At 40.7% G+C, this 25,253-nt stretch overlaps 1 protein-coding gene and 1 pseudogene across 4 annotated transcripts in view; both read right to left on the bottom strand.

Moving 5' to 3' along the window:
* Positions 1 to 24,699, bottom strand: part of RIC3 (RIC3 acetylcholine receptor chaperone) — a 137,364-nt gene extending 112,665 nt beyond the window's left edge. For all 4 annotated transcript variants that reach the window (XR_010749121.1, XM_066366331.1, XM_066366341.1 and 1 more), the window contains exon 1: positions 24,525 to 24,699. Coding sequence is in view for 3 of the 4 variants with exons in the window: in XM_066366331.1 (XP_066222428.1) it covers positions 24,525 to 24,648 (124 nt within the window). In the remaining variant the exon portion in view is untranslated. The remainder of the gene's footprint in view (positions 1 to 24,524) is intronic.
* On the bottom strand, positions 6,821 to 6,948 carry LOC136390073 (U2 spliceosomal RNA; annotated as a pseudogene).
* Positions 24,700 to 25,253: the final 554 nt, after the last annotated feature.

Here is a 25,253-nt window from a genome sequence, read left to right as displayed (position 1 = left end):
GGTGAGTGGAAACCAATACAGCCATTCTGCTAACTGGAAGAATGAAAAATCAATACAAAGTGGATACCAATATGGAATGCTATGTAGCTTTTAGAAATCACACTTTAGATGTACCTATGGCAACATGAATACATCTTCACAGGCACAGCATTGAATAAAAAGAAAAACAAGCAGATACCATCATGCAAGCTGAAGACACACAGGCAGGGAAGGAGGAAAGCCATGACTGGAACAGAAATAAGAGCTCCCACACGGAACAGTGCCTTTAAGGCAGTGGTCGGGAACCTATGGCTCGCGAGCCAGATGCGGCTCTTTTGATGGCTGCATCTGGCTCACAGACAAATCTTTAATAAAAAAATAATAACGTTAAAAATATAAAACATTCTCATGTATTACAATCCATTCATTTCCTACCGCTCATGTTCATGGTTGCGGGTGGCTGGAGCCAATCACAGCTGTCCTCTGGGACAACATCAAATTTTTATTGGATAATGAGTAATGTACATGGGTCATTGTATGGCTCTCACAGAATTACATTTGAAAATATGTGGTGTTCATGGCTCTCTCAGCCAAAACGGTTCCCGACCCCTGCTTTCAGGAGTACATCCAAGACAACTAAAAGAAGGGCAGGGCATCATGAACCTTATTACTAGGTAAACTGAATGTCTGAGATTCAGAGAAGAGAAGCAAAAGCATACCAGGAGGAAAGAGATTGTGTGTGTGATGAGGAAGAGATGAGAACAATGAAATAAGAACAAAGACTCAAGATGCTAACTACCAAATTTGTTTGGCTCCATTTAGAGAAGTAACGAGATGAGCAGTAAGTGCAGGTAGAATGTTTATGGTTTTTTGTTTGTTTGTTTTTTCTATAGATACAGAGAGAGAGTCAGAGAGAGGGATAGATAAGGACAGACAGACAGGAATGGAGAGAGATGAGAAGCATCAATCATCAGTTTTCTGTTGTGATACCTTAGTTGTTCATTGACTGCTTTCCCACATGTGCCTTGACCACGGGCCTTCAGCAGACCGAGTAACCCCTTGCTTGAGCCAGCGACCTTGGGTCCAAGCTGGAAAGCTTTGCTCAAACCAGATGAGCCCGTGCTCAAGTTGGCAACCTTGGGGTCTCGAACCTGCGTTCTCCGCATCCCAGTCCAACACTCTATTCACTGCGCCACCGCCTGGTCAGGCTGGAGGTGGAGTGTTTAAATGTTAACTTGTGGTGTATAAATTTGATACTGTGAGTCTAGAATCAGGGAAATGACCTATTAAGAAAGATGTTTGGGGGGGGGGATTAATCTAGTGGTTGAGTATAGGGTCTAACACAGACAGAAATCAGGGTCTGGGAAATCAGTAAGGCAGCAGTAATTCAGCCTTGAGATGCAAGGCCTCTATAGGTGCCGTGTATAGCTATAAAGAGAAAAGGATAGGGGCTCCCACCATGTATGTAATGATCAGCAGCATTTTATCTTGAACAGAATACAGAGCTAATCTGGGAGAGAGTAAGAATACTCTGAAGTCAGGAGCTTAAGATACTTAGAGAAGACAATGAGGAAACTGGGAGGGCTTATGATGAGGGGGAGACTGACGGCACGTTTTTCACACGTTAAATTCCAGGGCTGGTGGCACATTCAGGAGAAATTGATATTAGATTATAGTTTGGCTTGAGAAGAAACTCAAAGCTACCTAGATGATAAAGCTAATTAAAATTAGATGAGTGAACCATTCCCATAACAAAAAGGTTGGAAGGGCCCTGGCTGGTTGGCTCAGTGGTAGAGCGTCGGCCTGGCATGCAGAAGTCTCGGGTTCGATTCCCGGCCAGGGCACACAGGAGAAGCGCCCACCTGCTTCTCCACCCCTCCCCCTCTCCTTTTTCTCTGTCTCTCTCTTCCCCTCCCGCAGCCAAGGCTCCACTGGAGCAAAGTTGGCCCGGGGGGCCAAGGATGGCTCTGTGGCCTCTGCCTCAAGCGCTGGAATGGCTCTGGTTGCAGCGGAGTGACGGCCCAGATGGGCAGAGCATCGCCCTCTGGTGGGTGTGCCAAGTGGATCCTGGTCGGGCGTATGTGGGAGTCTGTCTGACTGCCTCCCCGTTTCCAACTTCAGAAAAATACAAAAAAAAAAAGGTTGGAGGGATATATGAACCTATCCATAAAAAGCAGAAAAAAAGAAAACAGATCTGGTCAAAGAGGAGCAGAAACAAACCAGTATCATAAAAGTCAGAGGAGGATCCTGAGAAATCTAGAAGAAACTGATGAAAGACTAATAATGGCAGTCCCTGTTTTAGACACAATGTATTCTTGAGAAAAGGGTGACCATCACATGAAACCCTGACTGTCACCCATTTAGACAATAATAGGAAACAATGTAGTACAAAGCATCACAGAATATTCCGAGTCAGAAGAGGCCTTAAAATTCATCCGGTCGTTGGATGTCAAGTCCAGCACTAGGAATATAGTCAATAGTATTGTAATAACTATGCATGGTGCTAGATGGGTACTGGGAATATCGGAGAGAACACTTTGTCAAGCATCTGATTGTCTAATCCCTATGCTGTACACCTGAGACTAATACAAAATAATATTGAATGTGGATTGTAATGGAAAAATGAAATTTAAAAAAGGTCACCCAGTCTTTTTCAACAAATGGTCTGGGGACAGCCAGATATCCACATGCAAATGGATGAAGTTGGGCCTCTAATTCATTCACACTATTTTGAATTAAAAAATTAATTCAAAATGGATTAAGAAACCTCAATGTAAAAGATAAAACTACAAAACTCTTAGAAGAAAACAGACAAACTGTCATGACCTTGGATTAGGCAGCAGTTTCTTAGATATGACACTGAAAGCATAGCAACCAAAGAAAAAAACAAGTAAATTAGACTTCATCAAATTTTTTAAACTGTGTGCTACAAAGGACACCATCAAGAAAATTAATACAATGCAATGAATGAGAGAAAATATTTGCAAATCATATATCTGATAAAGGTCTAATATTCAAAATATATAAAGAATCCCTACCACTCAACAATAAAAATAAACTATTTAAAAATGGTCAAAGGCTTGTCCTGGATGGTTAGCTCAGTTGGTTAGAGTGTTGACCTCATATGCCAAGGTTGCAGGTTTGATCCCTGGTCAGGACACATATAAGAATCAACCAATGAATGCATAAATAAGTGGAACAACAAATTGATGTTTCTTTCTTTGTCTTTCTCATTCTCTCTCTCCCCCTTCCTCTCTCTCTTAAAATAATAAAAACAAATTTAAAACAATGGTCAAAAGCTTTTAATAGACATTTTTCCAAAGCATATAAAAGGCTAATAAGCACATGAAAAGATGTTCAACACCATTAGTCATCAAGAAAATGCATATTAAACTCACAATGATATACCACATTATAACTACTAGGATGCTATAAGCTAAAATCAAAAAGTGTTGAGATACATCTTCTCAGGCAAGGGAAACAAAAGAAAAAAAATAAACAAATGGGACTACATCAAACTAAAAAAGTTCAGCAGAGGAAACCAATAACAAAACGAAAAAACAACCTACTGAATGGGAGAACATATTCACTGATGATATATCTGATAAGGGGTTAATAATCAAATTTATGAAGAACTCATATAACTCAACATAAAAAAAAAAACAAAACAAAAAACCTAACAACCCAATTTAAAAATGGGCAAAGGACCAGAATAGATACTTTTCCAATGAGGACATACATATGGCCAAGAAACATGAAAAGATGCCCAATGTCACTAATCATCACAGAAATGCAAATTAAAAACCCCAATGAGATTATCACCTCATACCTGTCAGAATGGCTATCATCAGTAAACCAACAAACAACAAATATTGGTGAGGATGTGGAGAAAAGGGTACCTTTGTGCCCTGTGATGGGAATGTGGATTGGTGTAATTACTGTGGAAAACAGTATGGGAGACTCCTCAAAATTAAAAACGGAACTGCCTTTTGACCCAGCATTTACACTTCTGGGTATATCTCCAAAGAAACCCAAAACACTAATTTGAAAAGATATATGTACCCTTATGTTAATTGTGGCATTATTTATAATAGGCAAGATATGGAAGCAACCCAGGTGTCCATCAATGGATGACTGGATAAAGAAGATGTGGTACATATATGCAATGGAATGACTCAGTCATAAAAATGAATGAAATCTTACAATTTGCAACAACCTGGATGGACCTAGAGGCTACTGGCCTAAATAAAATAAATCACACAGAGAAAGACAAATACCATATGATTTCACTTATCTGTGGAATCTAAAGGACAAAATAAATGAACAAACAAAATAGAAACAGACTCACAGATGCAGAGAACAAAGTGATGGTGGCCAGAAGGAGGGGAGTTTACGGAATGGGTAAAAAGTGAAGGGATTGAGAAGTACAAACCAGTAGTTACAAAAGAGCCATTAGGATGTCGGATGTCAAGTTTAGCATAAGGATTATAGTCAATAATATCATGATAACTATGTGTGGGGCCAACTGAATACTCAAAACATCAGATGGACCACCTGTAAAATACATGATTTTCTAACCACTACGCTGTACATCTGAAGCTAAAGTAGAATAATATTAAATGTCAAAAGAAGAAGAAGGAGGAGGAGGAGGAGGAGGAGGAGGAAGAGGAGGAGAAAGAGGAGGAGAAAAAGGAGGAGGAAGAAGAGAAGAAGGAGAAGAAGGGGAAAAAGGAGAAGGAGGAGGAAGAGGAGGAGGAAGAGGAGGAGGAGGAGGAGGAGGGGGAAGGTTCTGGAGAAAATGGAACTCTCATACTCTGCTGGTAGGAATGTAAACTAGTGCAGCCACTTTGATAAATAGTGTGGCAATTCCTCAAAAGGGTAAACAAAGTTTCCACACAACCCAGCAATTATACTCTTATGTATATACCCAAGAAGAATATGCTCACACAAAAACTTGTACACAAATGTTCATAATAGCATTATTTACTAGATGTCTGTTAACTGACAAATGGATAACAAACTATGGTATATCCATACAATTAAATATTATTTGGCCATAAAAAGGAATGAAGTACCATAATGCTACAATATGAATAAACTTCGAAAATATTATGCTATGTGAAAAAAAGCCAGTCATACAAGACCACGTATTGTATGATTACATTAATATAAAATGTCCAGAACAGGCAAACTTATAGAGACAGAAGAAGATTAGTGGTTTCTTAGGGTTGGGGCAAGGATGATAAAATGACAAAATGCTCTGATACTGATCCTGGGGATGGTTGCACAACTCTGACTATATTAAAAACCACCAACTGTACATTTTAATAGATAGATTGCATGGTATGTGAAGTATATCTCAAGAAAGCTATTTGTGGCCCTGGCTGGTTGGCTCAGTGGTAGAGCGTCGGCCTGGCGTGCAGGAGTCCTGGGTTTGATTCCCGGCCAGGGCACACAGGAGAAGCGCCCATCTGCTTCTCCACCCCTCCCCCTCTCCTTCCTCTCTGTCCCTCTCTTCCCCTCCCGCAGCCAAGGCTCCATTGGAGCAAAAAGATGGCCCAGGCGCTGAGGATGGCTCTGTGGCCTCTGCCTCAGGCGCTAGAATGGCTCTGGTTGCAACAGAGCGATGCCCCAGATGGGCAGAGCATTGCCCCCTGGTGGGTGTGCCGGGTGGATCCCGGTCAGGCGCATGTGGGAATCTGTCTGACTACCTCCCCGTTTCCAACTTCAGAAAAATACAAAAAAAAAAAGAAAGAAAGAAAGAAAGAAAGCTATTTGTTAAAGTCATCTAGTCTAACCACCTGTGTTCAATATCCTTACCACCCTTAAGTGGTGGTCTTGACTTGGTTGAATCTGATCCAACAGGAAACTCAGTACTTGCGCCAAGACGCTCACACAACCTTTGTACAGCCCTGACTGTTAGAACTGTCTTGCGTTAATGAGTGAGTAATGGGAGTCTGGAAGGAAGTAAAATCTAGTGTTTCAAAAAGCAACACTGACTGAATCATGATGTGTCAAGAAGTAGAGAAACATGACTGATAAAGAGAATGTAGACTGGAATCAAAGGAGAGCTGAAAAATTAGGGAATACTATTTTCAAAGGTAGCAGAGGCACTGGAGTGCAATGGAACAGACAGGCTAAAGAGTAAATATACGTTTTATACCCTAGGAGAAATCTAAGCATTTTATATTTGCTGCAATAGTTCACATATTTACTACTGATACTTAATGTGCCAGGCACTGTGTCAGACACTGAGATTAATATGAAAAATAAAGAGTTCCCATCTTTAAAGTTTTTACAGAAAACTAATTCTGACCCTTCAAGCTCTCAATTCTTGTCTCTAAGTCTCATTAGTATATACAGATGCTTTTATGTCTATCATCTCAAACCTGAAAATGAAACTCATTTTTATCTTACAAAACCTGTTCTCCTGTATTTCTTTTCTTTGTAGAGTCATTCTTTCAGACCTTTAGACTTGAGACCTAAACTATCTGCCACCTGTGACCAAGGCTATATACCCAAATTGACAGGCTCGGGTCAGAATGCTGAATTTGGAAGAGATTTTTCTTTTTGTAAAGTTAACTGTCCCCAACAGAGCAACGTCACGTCTTGGATCTTGGCACCATCATGTTTCTCAGAACTAAACAGCCCAGGATGTTTAAAAAGTACATAACTATAAAACATTTATAAATGTCTAGCTGATTTAAAAAATATTTTTAATGAAAGACTCCAAGTGTGCAAAAAAGTGTAAATAATATATAAGCATTTGTATACCTACCTACCATGTAGATGTAACTGGAACTCCCTCTCTGACATAGCCACAGCTCTGAACTTGGTGATTATCAGGTGTGCTTTTAGACTTTATTACATAAGTATGCATCCAAAACAATATACAATATTATCTTGGGTATCTTACACTGATAAGAACAGATATTACACTTGATCTTAGCCAAAAGGCTGAGAAGCAATATTTTCAGTATTTTAAAACTTTGCATTATGAATGGATGGTAGTGATGGTTGTATAACGATATGAGTGTAACTAACATCACTGAACTAACTGTACACCTAATGGTTAAAATGATAAATTTTATGTTATACATATTTTACCACACTTAAAAATACCTTTATATCATGGTATCATACTGTACTCATGCTTCATGCCTTTTTTCTTGGTGGGGATCAATACTTTGGCCTAAAAATATCACATCTTGATACATGAAGCTCTAGTTCATTCACTCAAAGCATCTCCTTATATATCCATGTCACAATTTACCCCCCTCCCAGCTGATGAACATTTAGGATACTTTCTATTTTTCACAATTATAAATATTCTATTTTACAGCTACATGACAAACAGAACTTTTGGTTTATTTTTTTAATGTGCTTTAAAAAAAACAAAGAGATCAGAATATCAAAGATATTAGAACATTAAAATTGCAGAATTTCCAGCCCTGGCCAGTTGGCTCAGTGGTAGAGTGTTGGCCTGGCATGTGGAAGTCCCAGGTTTGATTCCCAGTCAGGGAACACAGGAGAAGCGACCATCTGCTTCTCCCCCACTTCCTCCCCACCCTCTATCTCTCTCCCTCTCTTCACCTCCTACAGCCATAGCTTGAACATTTTGAACAAAGTTGGCTCCAGGTGCTGAGGATGGCTCCACAGTCTCAACTCAGGTGTTAAAATAGCTCAGTTGCTGAGCCATGGAGCAGTGGCCCAGATGAGCAGAGTACTGCCTGGTAGGGTTCATGCGGGAGACTGTCTCTGCCTCCTTGCCTTTCATTTTAAATATATATATATATATATATATATATATATATATATATATATATATATATATATATATTGCAGAATTTCCAAAATGGGAAACAGCTGTTTTCACCATCACTAAGTGTACTTAAGTAATCCCTAAAATGGGACCTGACTAAATCCTAATTGTTCATTGAAAGCTTTCCCCATATATAGGTTTATTTAATTTTTAATACTTCACTTAGCAAATCATTTAAGCTTGACTGAAAATTTAATGGATTTTACAGAGTGAAGCTCTACTTTCCATTGTTAATAACCATCCCTGCTAAAAACAAAAACAAAAACTCGACCACTGTTAACAAAAGAGCTTCCTCAAAATAATGTTAAACCATCTGCAGCACTTCACTCTCAGGGCAAATCAATCAATAAAGAACTGAATGTGTTTACTTCTGTTTACACAGTTCAAGAAAGATCTTAATGCGCTAATTTCTTTAGATATGTAAGCTTCCTTCTACACACTGTGGAAGCTCTAGAAGCCATATTTAATTCAGCATTCCTTAAAGTGGAGGCTGGGACGACAGCAGTTTCCTCTTCACTGGTCTCCAAGGGCCTCTTCTTGTTCCATTCTCCTCCTAACTCTACTGTGCTTACCACTGCTTTGATGTATTCTGCTAATTTAACCAGATCTTCCTTCCTTCCTCCCTCCCTCCCTCCCTCCTTCCCTCCCTCCCTCCCTCCCTCCTTCCCTCCCTCGACCGGGGGCTACAGCAGACCAAGTGACCCCCTGCTCAAGCCAGTGACCTTGGGCTCAAGCTGGTGAACCTTGCTCAAACCAGATGAGCCCATGCTCAAGCTGGCGACCTCGGGGTTTTGAACCTGGGTCCTCCACATCCCAGTTTGATGCTCTATCCACTGTGCCACTGCCTAGTCAGGCTAACCAGATCTTTCTTCACCTTTACCAACCTCCCTCCCTCCAGTTCATCTTACATGTTAATAAAAGATATTTGTGTGTCTAAGTTGCTTAGCCTAGGGCTTAGTCCAGGGGTCCCCAAACTTTTTACACAGGGGGCCAGTTCACTGTCCCTCAGACCGTTGGAGGGCCAGACTATAAAAAAAACTATGAACAAATCCCTATGCACTCTGCACATATTTTAAAGTAAAAAAACAAAATGGGGACAAATACAATATTTAAAATAAAAAACAAGTAAATTTAAATCAACAAACTGACCAGTATTTCAATGGGAACTATGCTCCTCTCACTGACCACCAATGAAAGAGGTGCCCCTTCCGGAAGTGCGGCGGGGGCCGGATAAATGGCCTCAGGGGGCCGCATGTGGCCTGCGGGCCGTAGTTTGGGGACCCCTGGCTTAGTCCATAGGCTCTATATATGTTAACTACTATTGTCAGCTTTGTTACCAGAATAATATTCCTGAAGCATAAGTCTAACTGGTCTTGCCACTACTCTGATCCAAAGCTTTCAGTAGTTCCCACTGATGACAACAGACCATGTTCAAAGTGAAGCAAAATGAGTACTACCTTTTCAGTCAGTTGTTAGTTATTAGTTAAGATCCTGGCTGTGATTCCAACAATTTAAGTGGAGGTTAAATGGACTTTTCTAGAACTCATTTTCATTATCTGTAAAATGGGAATAATGACACCTATTTCTCAGGGCTCTTACAGGATTGCAGATTAAATAAAATAACATGTACAAAGCACCCAGCACATATAGTAGGTGTTCAACAAGTGCTGATGTTCCCTCCCTACAGAATTCCTAAGCAACTGAATTTCATAATCTCATCCAAAAGTACCTCTTTACACTTCTTTCCCATTGCCTATTCCTGATGCACAGACAAAACATGAACACTGTCCCAGCCAAATACCGAATAGCACCCATTCTGGGCAATGAGTGACTGCTGCTGCTTCACCAATCACGGCTTCCGTCTTTCTCTAGTCTGTTCTCCCTTTAGATAAACGCTATTAAGATTCCCTATCATAGAATTGTTTTCCACTTCATGACAGCACTGCAAAGCCCCACATTCTTAAACCTTCCTCAAAATCATTTAATACAAAGCCAAATCCAACAATAAGGTTTTTCAAACATTCTCTTCCTGAGATACCTCATGCTTCTCCATGGTGTGCATTCTGCCTTGCTACAACGAGTACTAAACCCAATTTGTTCAACTGCAGGTGTATTCCTGTTTCTCTGTGGCCGACGAACAAGCTAAGAACTTCTTGAATGAAAGTGTGGTGTTTTCTTTATGCTTAGGGCCCCTACAGGGCATGCTCTGGGTCTTACATACTGCACATTTTGTTGAACTGAAATTGATTTATCCTGTGTCTCCTGTTGGCCTTTACTGGAATCTCAAGACCTAGCTGAGTCACTCTTAGGACTAAAAATCGTTTTTTACTTTATTATCCTGAGTGTTCTCAGTATCACAGTTTTGAGACTGGCAAACGGCAGTCAGGGTGACTGATCAAGATGTTCCACACAGAGCGAGCGCACAGCTCCACACCCACCCGCCTATGTTTCTGAACTCGAGAAAGAGCCTAATGTACCTGCATTCACAGGCTCTCTTTTTGTCTCCTCTCTTCTTTGTACAGTCTTTCGGAGTGAGTATACTTAAAGATAACAAAGGCCTGACCTGTAGTGGTACAGTGGATAAAGTATCAACCACTGAGGATTAAACACTGAGGTCACTGGTTCAAAACCACGGGCCTGCCCAGTGTTGGGTAAACAAGTGGTTTTTTATAGGTTTGCTCGCTTGTACTGGGCAGCGCCATGTGTATATAGACTGTGGAGGCTGCGCCACGTGTGTAGTCTATGGAAAGTTGTGGGTGCTTGCCCTCAGGGTGGCAGAAAGCAAATTGCGGACTGCCTGCCGCAGTGGGGAGGGGCGACTGTTTGTATTGTTTGCTGAAGAAGGGTTTTTTTCCCCCAAGCCTGTTTTGCTAGACAGTGCAGAGAGAGGAGGAGAGCTGAGGGGCTTGGGAGCTGTGGGATTTCGGCCGGCCTGTTTGGCCGGGGGTGCTGAGGCTGGTGGGGGCCTATGAGTCCGGAATGCTGAGGGGCTTGGGAGCCCTGCCTGTTTGTTCGTCCACCCTTACTACACTTTAACAAAGGAGCAGCCCACCATTTTCTGGCTCCACAGTTCCTTTACTGTCTGCCTGAATCCAATAGGAACCTGCATGACCACAGAAACGGCCACTGGCCTTAAACCCAGTCAAAGCACAAATGAGAAGCAACTATGGGCTTGATGCTTCCCACTCCTTCCCCCCTTCTCTCTCTCTCTCTCTCTCTCTCTCTCTCTCTCTCTTTCCTTTCTCTAAAAAAGATAAATCATATATGTATATGTGTCCTATATATGTATGTATAAATGCTTGCACACACATAGATGTGTGTGTATGTATTTTCACATCTCAGAGAGCTCAAGATTCAGTGGGCACGACTCACTTGAGGAAAACATGATGACAAAAGAGTCTGAGCTACTCCAGAGAAACAGGGCTCCTGTGAAAGGGCTGGTAAGGAACCTTATTTATAAACATTCAAAGTAAAACACTCACTGGAACACACGGGCTAGCAGGGTCAGCGGAAGAGATGCCGGGTATGACATAACCGTGGGCATACCGAGCTGACTCCCACACAGAAGGGGCATACTGTTGCTCGGAAGGGCTTCAACTACCCAGGCACCCGTTCAAAGTTGTCGTCAGCTAACACCGGAACAACTGAAAAGCTCCTGACCTGGTGTGCTGACATTTTCATGTTCCAGATACCCAAGGTCAAAGTAGGGGAACTGCTACTCTGGCCAAAGAAGAAACTGGTTGGTGAAATCAAAGAACCATAGGAAAAAGGGATCATAACAACTTAGTATTTTTGGCAACAATGTGGGGTTGTGTAGCACAGGTCCTGGGAAGACAGAACCGAGAAGTTCTGAAAACAAACACACAGTTTCGTGGCATGAGATCCTTTCTAAAAGGAAAGCTCTTAAATACATTTGTTTGGGCAGTTCAAAAATTGTCAAGCAGGCAGGAAGGTGGAGAGAACAAAGTAGATGCACAGGGAGCTCTTCTAAAGAACAGAGGAAAGATGAACAGAAAGACACCTAAGCAATCAGCAAGAAAGAGTACCGAGACTTGGAAGAACCACACGAGGAGGCATGGTCCAAAATAAATTAGGATCTACAAAAAGGGCAGTGAAAGGGGTATTTTTAGAGCAAAAGGTAATTTGCCTGATAATAAATGTAATGCTGAGCAAGCAGAACTTCTCAAGCTCTATTTTGCTTCCATATTGTCTATCAAGGGGAATAAATTTGGGGTTAAATGGAAGAAAATTAACAATCCTAGGGGAAAAAAATAGAAGTCCCAGATGAGTGAAGAGAATAAATTCAAGTCTTCTACCAAGAAGACTGGGAACACTGGCAAATAAAGTCACTGAATTAAAGAAAATTTTAAGAGATTATATTGATAAAAAGAGTCATCATGAAAGAACAGAGATAGATAACTACTGTTCCAGTTTGCAAAAATTACAAGGCAAAGGGTAGACTTTTCAACTAGAGAAGTGAGTCTAGATTATAAAAAAGGATTCTCCCATTTTTATGACAGAGTGGATGTTGGAAGGAAGAAATAGTATTTTTTTCCTTATTATAAAATAAATGCATACCTGTGAAAAATTAAGAAAAAGTAGAAAAGTGTAAAGAATAACAGCCCACCCATACTTCATCCAGAAGTAATCACTGTTAAAATGTTGACCTACTTCTTTCTGGTAGATGTATAGCAGGGGTAGTCAACCTTTTTATACCTATCGCCCACTTTTGTATCTCTTTTGTATCACTTTTGTATTTTGTAGTAAAATTTTCTAACCACCCACGGGTTCCACAGTAATGGTGATTTATAAAGTTGAGAAGTAACTTTACTTTATAAAATTTATAAAGCAGAGTTATAGCAAGTTAAAGCATATAATAATAATTACTTACCAAGTACTTTATGTTGGATTTTCGCTAAGTTTGGTAGAATAAATCTTTATAAAACAACTTACTATAGTTAAATCTATCTTTTTATTTATACTTTGGTTGCTCCGCTACTGCCCACCATGAAAGCTGGAACGCCCACTAGTGGGCGGTAGGGACCAGGTTGACTACCACTGATGTATAGTGAGTATACCTTTACTTTTCACATAGAGTTTATAATTTCCCTCATCATTTAAAACCCTTCATGAATATAATTTATTGGATTCATAATAGTCCACACATGCACACACAATAATTTATGTAACCATAAAGAATATAGTAATAATAGTAAAAAGGTAATGGCTTACAAATGCTAATAGAGGAAGCCATAATCCCGAAGAGTGATGATTCATTAATTTATTCAATTTACTCATTCTTTCATTAATAAGTATTTATTGTCTAGTATGTGCAGGCCTGCCCTAAAATTGGAGGTGCAGCAGTGAGCAAAACAAAAACCTCAGCCCTTGTGGAGCCTGTCTTGTAAGTGAAAAACAAGAAAATAAGTAAGATAGTTATAAATACTAAGGAGAAAAAAATGGAGCAAGCAAAGGAGATAGTACGTGTTGGAGGGTAAATTTTAGCTAGAGGGACCAGAGAAGACTCAGGAGATGTCCTTCTAAGTGAGAGCCTAAAGAAGATGGAGAAAAGGCAGATGGGTATTTAAAAAAGGACTTTTCAGGCAAAGGAAACAGCAAATGCAGCCCCTGTTGTGGGAGCATGCCTGGCATGTTAACAAAACAGCAAGGAGCAGGCCAGTACAGTCAAAGCAAAGTGAGAAAATGGAAAAAGTAGAAGGTAATGGTGAAGAGGATTAAGCAGGGCCTTTTAGGTCATGTACAGACTCTGAATGAGCCAGAAGCCACTGGCGGGTTTAGAGGACAGGAGCAACTCAGGCTTTGACAAGACCAATATGGCTTCTGTTGAGAACAGACTGAACAGGGAAGGGAGGAAGCAGGCAGACCACAGTCTAAAACAGAACAGAGTAAGGAAAGCAATCAAATGATCAACTGGTTGAATAACTCTTTACAAAAGGTTTCAGTGAGTAGACAGCAGTTTCAAATGAATGATGCATTAAAAAAATAATTTGATCTATCAAGAAGACATGTTGATCATAATCAAGAATAAAATTTGGAAAAAATATCATGAGGTGGTGAGAGAAATTTGAATACCAACTGGATATATTTAATGACATTGTGGAATTATTGATTTATGTGTAGTAATGGTTCTGTGGCAAGAATTCTTATTTTTTACCCTGGCCGGTTGGCTCTGTGGATAGAGCGCCAGTCTGGCATGTGGACGTCCTGGATTCGATCCCGTCAGGGCACACAGGAGAAGCGACCATCTGCTTCTCTTTCCCTCCCTCTCCCCCTTCTCTCCCTCTTCCCCTCTCACAGCCAGTAGCTCAGTTGGTCCAAGCATCAGCCTCAGGCACTGAGGATAGCTCAGTTAATTTGAGCATTGGCCTCAGTATGTGGGTTGCGGGTAGATCCCAGTCAGGGTGCATATGGGAGTCTGTCTATCTCTCCTCCTCCCACTAAAAAAAAAATAAATAAATAAATAAACATTTTAAAAAAGAATTCTTGTTTTTTAGAGATGTGTACTAAAATATTTAAGGATATAATGATCCATTGTCTGATATCTGCTTCAAAATAACTGCATGTGGGGTAGGAAGAGCAGGTAGAGATACTCTGACACAAAATGATAGTTGCTGAAGCAGAGTGATATGGACTCAATTTACTACTATCTCTCCTTTTGCTTAGACTTGAAAATATCCTAAACAAGATTTAAAAAAAAAAATCAAGAATGACATATAGCTGAGAGAAAATGGTAAATAAATACATTGAATGGAAAAATGAACGCTCTGAAAAAACTTCAAGAAGCTAAATGTAAACATGTAACAGGGAAGACTATAAAGTAATATATGTGGTTTCAAAACATTAAGTAAACAGTCCAAAAAAAAGACAAAAATCTTGAAAAATAAAAGCTTAGTATTCTAATACACAGAAAGGTCAGTAAATACAATGCCAAAAGTCTAAAGCAGTCCTCAGGATGCATTTAGTGTAGAATTCTAAAAAGGAGCGCGGGGAGAGGCAACAGGCTGCTCTTCCGTGAGCTAGTTGGCTTAACTTGCTGGTATTTGCTTCTGAGTGGGCTGTGTTTAGATACATGCAACTATGTCATCGTGTATGTCATATGATAAATGGAAGGGGGAGCTAGAGATGACAATACAAGATAAAAGACTGAAGAAGGAGACATAATACTGTCTTCAAATTCCTGAACTCACTATCCTTACCCTTAAATCAACTTTTTCTTCATTCGTATTTTGGTGAAGGGCATCACTATCTGTTTATTCACCTAAACAATAAACTGAGAATAATCCAATATGCCTCCCTCTCCCTCACCTCCCACTTCTATTTAAAAGTGTCTCTTAAAATTGCTCTCCTCCGACCCACTGTTGACAGCCTCCCCTGCTCCATTCACTCGCCTTCCTCTAGTATGGCTAGGTGCCTTTTGGGAATCATTCTCTACTTCAGAGAATTAATCAGCATATTCTTTCTACCCAAGCACTGCAAGTAACTTAATTCAAGCCTTTAAGATGGGTGGATATTAGCTGGAACTACTGGGGAGTAAGAGTGAGGTGAAATGAAGGAAGGGTTTAAAAGAAAAGACACACTGGCCATGGCCAGGTGGCTCAGTGGATAGATCGTCATCTCCACATGCCGAGGGTGCAGGTTCGATCCCCTATCAGGGCACATATGAGAAGCAGCCAATGAGTGCACAACTAAATTAAACAACTAAGTGGGATGAATTGATGCTTCTTTCTCTCAAATCAATAGAAAAAATTAAAAGAGAGAGAGAGAGAGAGAGAGAGAGAGAGAAACGACACACTCTTCCTAAGTAGAATGTGAGAAGGTGATGTCTGGAACTGTTGTCACCCTTGTTGCTCCAATGGGAGAGCAGTCAGAGGATAGAACCAACTTGAGAAGGTACCCAGAAGTGAAAAGGACACAGAAAAATCAGAGCTGAAGCCCTGATGAGATTGTGAATCTCTGGATTAAACAACACTGGAGGCCAGTTCTAACCCGGGGTCTTTTCATTCATATTATACAAGACGATAAAACCCCTTTCTGTCTTAAGACAGTTCAAGCTGACTTCTGTCACTTGTCAGGAGTATCCTAATTGATGAGCCCAATGGCACTGGCTTAATGATGCTCATGATGTCTCAACTGGCTTATTGCAACAATCTACTCCGTGAAGAAATCCTTACAAATGCAGTCTATACTGCTGCCAGGTGTCTTTTCTAAAACCAGACTAGATGTCTCTCTTTACTTACTAACTTAGATAGCCTCTACCTTTAGAATAAAATTCGTAAAGTATGACAGAAAAAAAAATCTTCAGTTTGACTACTGCCAATTTCTCTGGTCTCATCCTTTACAACTCTAAAGTCATCTCAAGGCTCTGGGCTGGGGTTATTTTCCCCCTCTGTGTTCCCTCTGCTTGGAATGCCCTTCTTATTCTGAATAATAAAAACACTTTGAGATGCCATCTCAATTTAGACAAGAAATGCAAGGTTGATTTAATATCCAACAATCAATCATGTAATACATTCTATCAAAAAAAATAAAGGACAAAAACCCCATGATCATCTCAATTGACAGAAAAAGCATTTGACATAATTCAACATCCCTCATGATAAAGACACTCAACAAATGAGGAATAGAAGGAAACTTCCTCAATCTAATAAAGGGTTTCTACAGAAAAGACCCCACAGCTAACATACTTAATGGTATGACAGCTTTTTTTTTTTTCATGTACTTTTTTGGAGACAACATTGGTTCACAAAACCACACAGGTTTCAATTGTACAACTGGTCCAGTGGCTGGACCAGTCTGCATTCTCACCAACAGTGCATGAGGGTGAGATGATATCTCATTGTGGTTTTAATCTGCATCTCTCTAATGATTAGTGATGTTAAGAATTTTTTCATGTGTCTATTGGCCATCTGTATGTCCTCTTTGGAGAAGTGTCTGTTCAGGTCCTTTGCTCATTTTTTAATTGGGCTGTTTGTGTTCTTCACACTGCATCGTGCACCCATCGCCCCAAGCAAAGTCTCCTTCTGTCCTCACTCCTGCCCTTTGCCCACCTCCACCTACCACCCAGTCCCCTTTCTCTGTCTGCATCTGTGTATTATGTACACGTTTTTTTGTTTTTTTTGTTAAAGTCCCTTCCCTTTGACAGTGGTCAGCCTGTTCCATGTATCCATGCCTCTGTCTCTATTTTGTCAGTTTATTTTGTTCATTAGAGTCCATATATAAGTGAGATCATGTGGTACTTGTCTTGGCTTATTTCATCTAGTATAAATATCTCCAGGTCCATTCATGCTGTCACAAAAAGTAAGATTTCCCTTTTTTATGTATAGCCAAGTAGTATTCCACTGTGTAAATGTACCTCAGCTTTTTTTATCTACTCATCTACCGATGGGCTCTTGTGCTGTTTCCAGATCTTGGCTATTGTGAATAACGCTGCAATGAACATAGGGGTGCATATCTTCTTTTGAATTAGTGTTCTGGGTTTCTCTGGATATATTTCCAGAAGTGGGATGACTGCGTCATAAGGTAGTTCCATTTTTAATTTTTTAAGGGATCTCCATACTGTTCTCCACAGTGGCTGGACCAGTCTGCATTCTCACCAACAGTGCATGAGGGTGAGATGATATCTCATTGTGGTTTTAATCTGCATCTCTCTAATGATTAGTGATGTTAAGAATTTTTTCATGTGTCTATTGGCCATCTGTATGTCCTCTTTGGAGAAGTGTCTGTTCAGGTCCTTTGCTCATTTTTTAATTGGGCTGTTTGTGTTCTTGGTGTTGAGTAATATAAGTTTTTTTTATATATTTTCAAATTAACCTCTTTTCTGGTGTATCATTGGTAAATATGTTCTTGCATTCAGTGTGTTCTATTTTCATTTTGTTGATGGTTTCTCTTGCTGTGCAAAAGCTTTTCAGTTTGATGTAGTCCCATTTGTTTATTTTTTCCTGTGTTTCCCTTGCCCAAGGAGATATATTGGCAAAAACACTGCTACGAGAAATGTCTGAAATTTTACTGCCTATGTTTTTTTTTTCAAGGATTTTTATGGTTTTGAAACATTTCTTTAATCTGTTTTGAGTTTATTCTGTTTATGGTGTAAATTGGTGGTCGTTTCATTTTTTGCATGTATATGTCTAATTTTCCCAACACCATTTATTGAAGAGACTGTCGTTACTCCATTGTATGTTCTTGCCACCTTTGTCAAATATTAATTGATGATAAAGGCGTGGGTTAATTTCTGTGCTCTCTCTTCTGTTTCATTGATCTATATGCTTATTCCTGGGCCAATACTATAATGGTTTGATTACTATGGCCTTGTAGTATAGTTTGATATCCGGTAGTGTGATACCTCCAACTTTGTTTCTCTTCCCTATGATTACTGAGGTTATTCAGGGTCTCTTGTGATTCCATATAAATTTTTGGAATATGTGTTATAAATCTGTAAGATATGTCATTGGTATTTTAATAGGAATTGCATTGAATCTGTAGATTGCTTTGGGTGGTATGAACATTATAATGATGTTAATTTTTCCTACCTAAGAACACAGTATATCAAAAGCTTTCTTCTTCTTCTTTTTTTTTAAAATTAAGTGAGAGGCAGGGAGGCAGCGGCAGACTCCCGCATGCACCCAGACCAGGATCCACCCAGCAAGTCCCCTATGGGGTGATGCTCTACCCACTTGGGATTGCTGCTTCATTGCTTGGCAACTGAGCTATTTTAGTGCCTGAGGTGAGATCAAGGAGCCATCATCAGCACCCAAGGCCAACTTGCTCAAACCATCCAAGTTATGGCTGCAGGAGGGGAAGAAAGAGAGAAAGAGAGAGAGAGAGAGAGAGAAGGGGGAGGGGTGGGGAAGCAGATCAAGGCACACCGGTCACTTCTCCTATGTGCCCTGACCAGGAATCGAACCTAGGAATTCTACATGCCAGCCAATGCTCTACTGCTAAGCCAACCGGCCAGGGCTAATAGCTTTCTTCTTAAGATCAAGAAAAAGACAAACAGGTTCACTCTCACTACTTCTATTCAATATTGTACTAGAGGTTCTAGCCTGTGCAGTCAGGCAAGAAAAAGAAATAAAAGGCATGCATATTGGAAAGAAGAGTAAATCTATATTTGTAGATGACATGATTGTATATTAAAGCTAATTATTCAGTAAGGTTGCAGGATACAGTATTAATACACAAAAGTTAATTGTATTTCTATGCAGTAGTAAACACTGAAAATAAAATTAGTAACTAATTTACAATAACATCAAAAGGTAAAATACTCAGAAGTATATTTAACAAAATAAGACTTATACACTAAAAATTACAAGCTTCTTTGAAAGAAATGAAGACATAAATAAATAAAAAGAAATATTGTGTTAATATTGGTTGAAAGATTTTAATATTGTCAAGATGGCAACACTTCCCAAATTGATGTATAGACTCAGTACAATCTATCAAAATCCCAAATGGATTTTTTTTTTTGCAGAAATTGACAAGCTGATTCTACAATTTATATGAAAATGCTGGGTCATAGGACTCAGAAATCAATCTTGAAAGAGAACAAAGCTAGAGGACTTATAATTCACAATCTCAAAACTTACAGTAATCAAGACTGTGGTATTGGCTATACACACACATATCTATATATATACATATGTCAATTTATACATATATATCTATATATACACACACATATCAACATATGTACATTATGTCTATACATATCAATATATATACATACATGTCAATATATATGCATTATATCTATATCTATATATCTATATCAATGGAACAGAATTGAGAGTCCAGAAATAATTCTCACATTTATATTCAAATGATTTTCAACAAGGCCATCAAAACAATTCAATGTAAAAAGAATAGTTTTTCAACAAATAGTGTTGGGACAACTAACTGCATATCCACATGATACTAGACTTCTACTTAACACTGTATACAAAATGTAACTAAAAATAAAATAAAAAACTAAATGTAAGTGCAAATACTATAAAACTTGAAAAATAGGCATAAATCTTCATGACCTTGGATTTGGCAATTTTTTTTAAGTATGACACCAAAAACAGAACCAACAAAAGAAAAAAAAATAAACTGTGCTTCATCAAAATCAAAAACTTTTCTCCTTAAAACTAAACCATTAAGAAAATGAAGACAACCCACTCAATGAGAATATAATTGTAAATAATGTATCTGAAAATGGACTTGTTCCTAGAATAGCAAACTCTTAAAACTCAATAATAAAAAGTAACCCAATTTAAAAATGGGCAAAAGATCTGAATAGAAATTTCTCCAAAGATATACATAGTGAATAAACACATGAAAAGATGCTCAGTGTCATTAGCCATCAGGGAATGCAACTAAAATCACAATAAGATTCCACTTCACACCCACTAGGATGGCTACAATAAAAAAGGCAAACAATAACAAGTGTAGGCAAGATGTGGAGAAAGTGGGACCCTCATATTGCTGGTGGGAATGTAAAACAGTGCAGCTGCTTTAGAAAATAATCTTGCAGTTCCTCAAAAAGTTAAACATAGAGTAATAAATCACATGACCCTGAAATTCCACTATTAGTACTAACCACACTAAAACATGCACATTACCCAAGAGAAATGAAAACATCACTGTACACAAAAGTTAAGAGCAGCATTATTCATAATAATCAGAAATAGAAATGATCCAAATGTCCATCAACTGATGATAAAATGACAACTAAAATGTGGTATATCCACACAAAGGAATATTACTCGGCCATAAAAAGAAATGAAGTACTGATACATGCTACAACATGCAAACCATGAAAACACTATGCTAAGTGAAAGAAGCCAATTACAAAAGATCATATATTGCATGATTCCATTTACATGCAATGTCCAGAATAGAAAAATCGAAAGAGTTAGAAAGTAGATTAGTGGTTGCCCTAGGGCTGAAGGGGAGTAGGGGTGGGGGAGGATGTTACAGAGTAATGATAAGATTATGGGATTTATTTGGGCAGGATGAAATGACCTAAAATTTATTGTGGTGATAGTTGCACAACTCTGAATACACCAAAACCCACAAAAATCATACACTTTAAATGGGTAAATTGTATGGTATGTGAACTGTATCTCAAAACAAAACAAAATGGTTAGAAAAACCATATTCTTCTCTACGATGACTTTCTTGCCCCTAATAAAACTGACCATTCTTTTTTTTTTTTTTTGTATTTTTCTGAATCTGGAAACCGGGAGACAGTCAGACAGACTCCCGCATGCGCCCGACCGGGATCCACCCGGCACGCCCACCAGGGGACGATGCTCTGCCCACCAGGGGGCGATGCTCTGCCCCTCCGGGGCGTTGCTCTGTCACGACCAGAGCCACTCTAGCGTCTGGGGCAGAGGCCAAGGCGCCATCCCCAGCGCCCGGGCCCTCTTTGCTCCAATGGAGCCTCACTGCCGGAGGGGAAGAGAGAAACAGAGAGGAAGGAGAGGGGGAGAGGTGGAGAAGCAGATGGGCGCCTCTCCTGTGTGCCCTGGCCGGGAATCGAACCCGGGACTTCTGCACGCCAGGCCGACGCTCTACCACTGAGCCAACTGGCCAGGGCCAATAAAACTGACCATTCTAACCATGCCTCCACCATTCCCTGCAAGGACTTCAGGACGTTAACTGAAACTTTTTTGCATTTATTTGTTGTCTGTTTTCCTCTATAAGCTGTGGGTTCCTCAAGGAGAGATTTTATTTTTCCTTGGAATTCACAGTATCTATACACTGTATGTATTCTATGTGAAAGAGTACATCTTAAATATTTGCTAAAATACTATCTAAATAGCCATCATTTGGAAAAGGGACTGTGCTTCCCCCCCCACACACATACTCCAATGGGTAGAAATGGAAACTACAATGACACAAATCTTAGGAATTTTCAAATAATTGAGGCTGCCCCTTTCTTCAGAGCAGGGGTTTCTGGGGGCTATAAATTCTCTGAATTGATACTCATTCAGAGTATCAATGAGTACATATAAAAATATGTGCATATTTCTAGGGAGAAAATCCATAACTTTCATCAGATTCTCAAAGAGCCATGTAACCCCCAAAGGTTAGGATTCACTGTTTTTAAATGTCAATGTACCAAGGCAGGGATTTTAGTTAGCAAATTTCAGTTAGAAATATGTCATTCAAAATAAATTTCTGTCCAGATTATACTACTCCAGTTATCAATGCAAAAAGAGAAGTGACAATTTAGTAGTTTCATAATCTTAAAATATTCATTTAAAAGTATTTATTAACTTATTTTAGCCAGGTGCTAAAGAAACAGTGGTAAACAAGATAAAGTCTCTGCCCTCATGGAGCTTACATTCTAGAAAGTAGGATAAAAAAATGAGTAAACAAGAAAATTTCCTATCATCTAGTTATCCCTGCAATAAAGAAAATAAAATGGTCTGACCAGGGGGTGGCACAGTGGATAGAGCATCAGACTGTGACATGGAGGACCCAGTTTGAAACTCCAAGGTTGCCAGCTTGAGCCTGAGCTCACCAGCTTGAGTGTGGGATCATAGTCATGACCCCATGGTCACTGGCTTGAGCCCAAAGGTCGCTGGCTTGAAGCTCAAGGACACTGGCTTGAGCAAGGGGTCACTCACTCTGCTGTAGTCTCTACCAACCCCCCCACCCCGGTCAAGCAATCAATGAACAACTAACATGCCACAACAAAGAACTGATGCTTCCAATATCTCTCCTTTCCAGTCTGTTTGTCCCTATCAGTCCTTTTCTCTTTCTGTCAAAGAAAAAAAAGAAAGAAAGAAAAAAGAAAAAACATTACAGAATAGGAAATGATGGGAGTGGAAAGAATTATTTTAGCTAGGGTCCTTAGGGAAAGTCTTTCTGAGGAGGTTACAAATGAGCTGAAACTTAAACGATAAGGAAGCTGAAGGATGAACACTTCAGAAATAAAGAGAACAGAAAAGGCAAAGATTCTAAGAAAACACTGAATACCAGCACTGGAGTTATCGAGGGAAAGAGCCATGTCTAATCCCTATTCAATACTCGACAACATTCCTAAGTGTCTCACTCATATTCAATATAATCAACGCAATGAGTATTCAATTCAGTAAAACACTGTTTTAGAAGAATTATTACTGCTTCAGGTCATCATGAATTTACTCTTCTTCAAGGCAGACAATGTCATTAGACAAGTTACTACAACCTTTGGGATTTTGTAATACAACAAAGAAAAAAATAAGAACAAACATGTCAAGATTTTTTTTAGGAGTCTCTTCCAGGCAAATTGCTTTGCAAGTCAAAGGTTTATTTGCAAATCAAAGTCTGTATTTGTATTTATAATCTATAATGTGCAAGAGGGTGAAACTACAAGCCAGGGTACTCAAACTAGAGGGAAGAGGATTTCAGTTTAAAAGGAGCTGTCCAACAATCAACAGGATGAACATTAGTGGAAGTGTTTGGAGACTATAGGACAGAGGCAGAGATAGATAGGGACAGACCGACAGGAACGGAGAGAGATGAGAAGCATCAATCATCAGTTTCTCGTTGTGCATTGTGACTTCTTACTTCTTAGTTGTTCATTGATTGCTTTCTCACATGTGCCTTGACCGCGGGCCTTCAGCAGACCAAGTAACCCCCTGCTGGAGCCAGCGACCTTGGGTCCAGGCTGGTGAGCTCTTTGCTCAAGCCAGATGAGCCCACGCTCAAGCTGGCGACCTCAGGGCCTCGAACCTGGGTCCTTCCGCATCCCAGTCCGACGCTCTATCCACTGCGCCACGACCTGGTCAGGCTGTTTGGAGACTATAAAGACACCTCTCAAGTATGTTACAGAGATAATTTACAGGAGACAGTTACATAGAAATTTTATTTCCTGTGGAGAATTGTTCGAGTTCCCTCTCCCAGCCTTTGGCATCCACCTTGACACTCATTCATTATGTAAAAGCCCCAGAATGCAACCAAGAGGGTGGATTTTTAAACACCACATACATCATGCCAATTAAAAAGGATTAGCAAATAAATTTTTAAGTAAGGGGACCGTAGTGATTTGTTCATCCCAGTAATTAACATCTGGATTAAAATCTTCAAGTCACAAGCATAACTCGCTTTATTGCGTTTCACAGGTGTTGCTTTTTCTTTTTTTTAAAAAACAAACTGCAACAAGACCCTCCACCAGCAATAAGATTACTATCCCCTTGTATTCCGATACTCGCGTTATTAGGATGGTCTGGATGCGAACCGCACTACCTGCGAGGGATACCTGTATATTTTAAAAGTCACAAAAAGAGCCTGAAGCAGTGAGTACCCATCAAGTTAACAACACCAATTCCAATTAACTTTATTACATATAAAAGCACAACAGAAAACCCACGGGACTCCCCTGACCGACACCCCAAGAGAAAGCCGCCCTAACACAAACCACATGAATGAGCTAAGCCAAGGCGGGGAGGGGCTGCGGGCCCCCGGCGTGCGGGCCCCCGGCGTGCGGGCCCCAAGTATGCAGGCCCCAGATGTGCAAACCGCTGGGCGCCCAGGCTCGTGCGCTCCTGGCCCTCGAGCTTCAGGAGGGCCAAGGGGCCGCTGCGCGCTGATGCCAAGATAGCCGTGGGGCCGGGCACCTCCCAAACGCCATCAGGGCTGCCTTCTCTAGCCGGGTCTGCGGATGTGTAGGTGGGGACCGGAGACCCCCGGAGTCACCCCTCCCGGGAGCAGCGCTCTCCCTAGTCATGCTCACCTGCGGGCGCCGGTGGCGGCTCCTGTCGCTTTCCGCGGGACAGGAAGACCTTGGGTAGCAGCAGCGACACAGCCAGGACGAGTCCCGAGGCCAGGGCCACCCGCTGCACGGTGGAGTACGCCATGACCGCTCGTCTTCGTCACAGATGCAGATGCGAACCGGAACCGGAACCATAGCGCCGGCGGCCTCCTCGGAACAAACCGTGGGCTGCGCTGACGGCGACGCGCGAGGGACAAGTGCGCCCGCGCCTCCCTCTCGGCGCGCGTGGCTGAGCCGCCCCTTCCGCGGAGCTGTGGGTGTCCCTGCGCACCCGCGTCTGCACAGCCTTCCCCTCCCACCCTACCGGCACCTGTACATCCCCTGCCAGAATTTCCGACACTCTGCCCTCGGCTCTACCCCCGCTGACCACCATTGCTTACTACCCACCCCAAACAACACCGTCAATTTCCTCACTACTTCAGCCAACTCGCAATCTTCCAGTCCCCACCCCCAACCCCCACCGTCAGGCCTTTTGCATCCATTCTCCTCTGCAGCCAAAGGGGATAATGCTTTAAAGCAGGTTTAATGATCTCTCTCCACAGCTTAAAACGTCTCAGCTACTCTATCCTCAGAACAACTGTCAGACTCCTTTCTATGACCTCAGTGCCCCCATGATCTGGTCTTATCAACGCTCCATCAAACTAGATCACTTGCTCTTTCCCCAGCATATTCCTTGCTTTGTTTGTCCTG

This window comes from Saccopteryx leptura, chromosome 1 (assembly GCF_036850995.1).
Source record: "Saccopteryx leptura isolate mSacLep1 chromosome 1, mSacLep1_pri_phased_curated, whole genome shotgun sequence".
Classification (NCBI taxonomy): domain Eukaryota; kingdom Metazoa; phylum Chordata; class Mammalia; order Chiroptera; family Emballonuridae; genus Saccopteryx; species Saccopteryx leptura.
The sequence above is the reverse complement of the archived record's forward strand: the minus strand, read 5'-3'. Positions and strand labels throughout refer to the sequence as shown.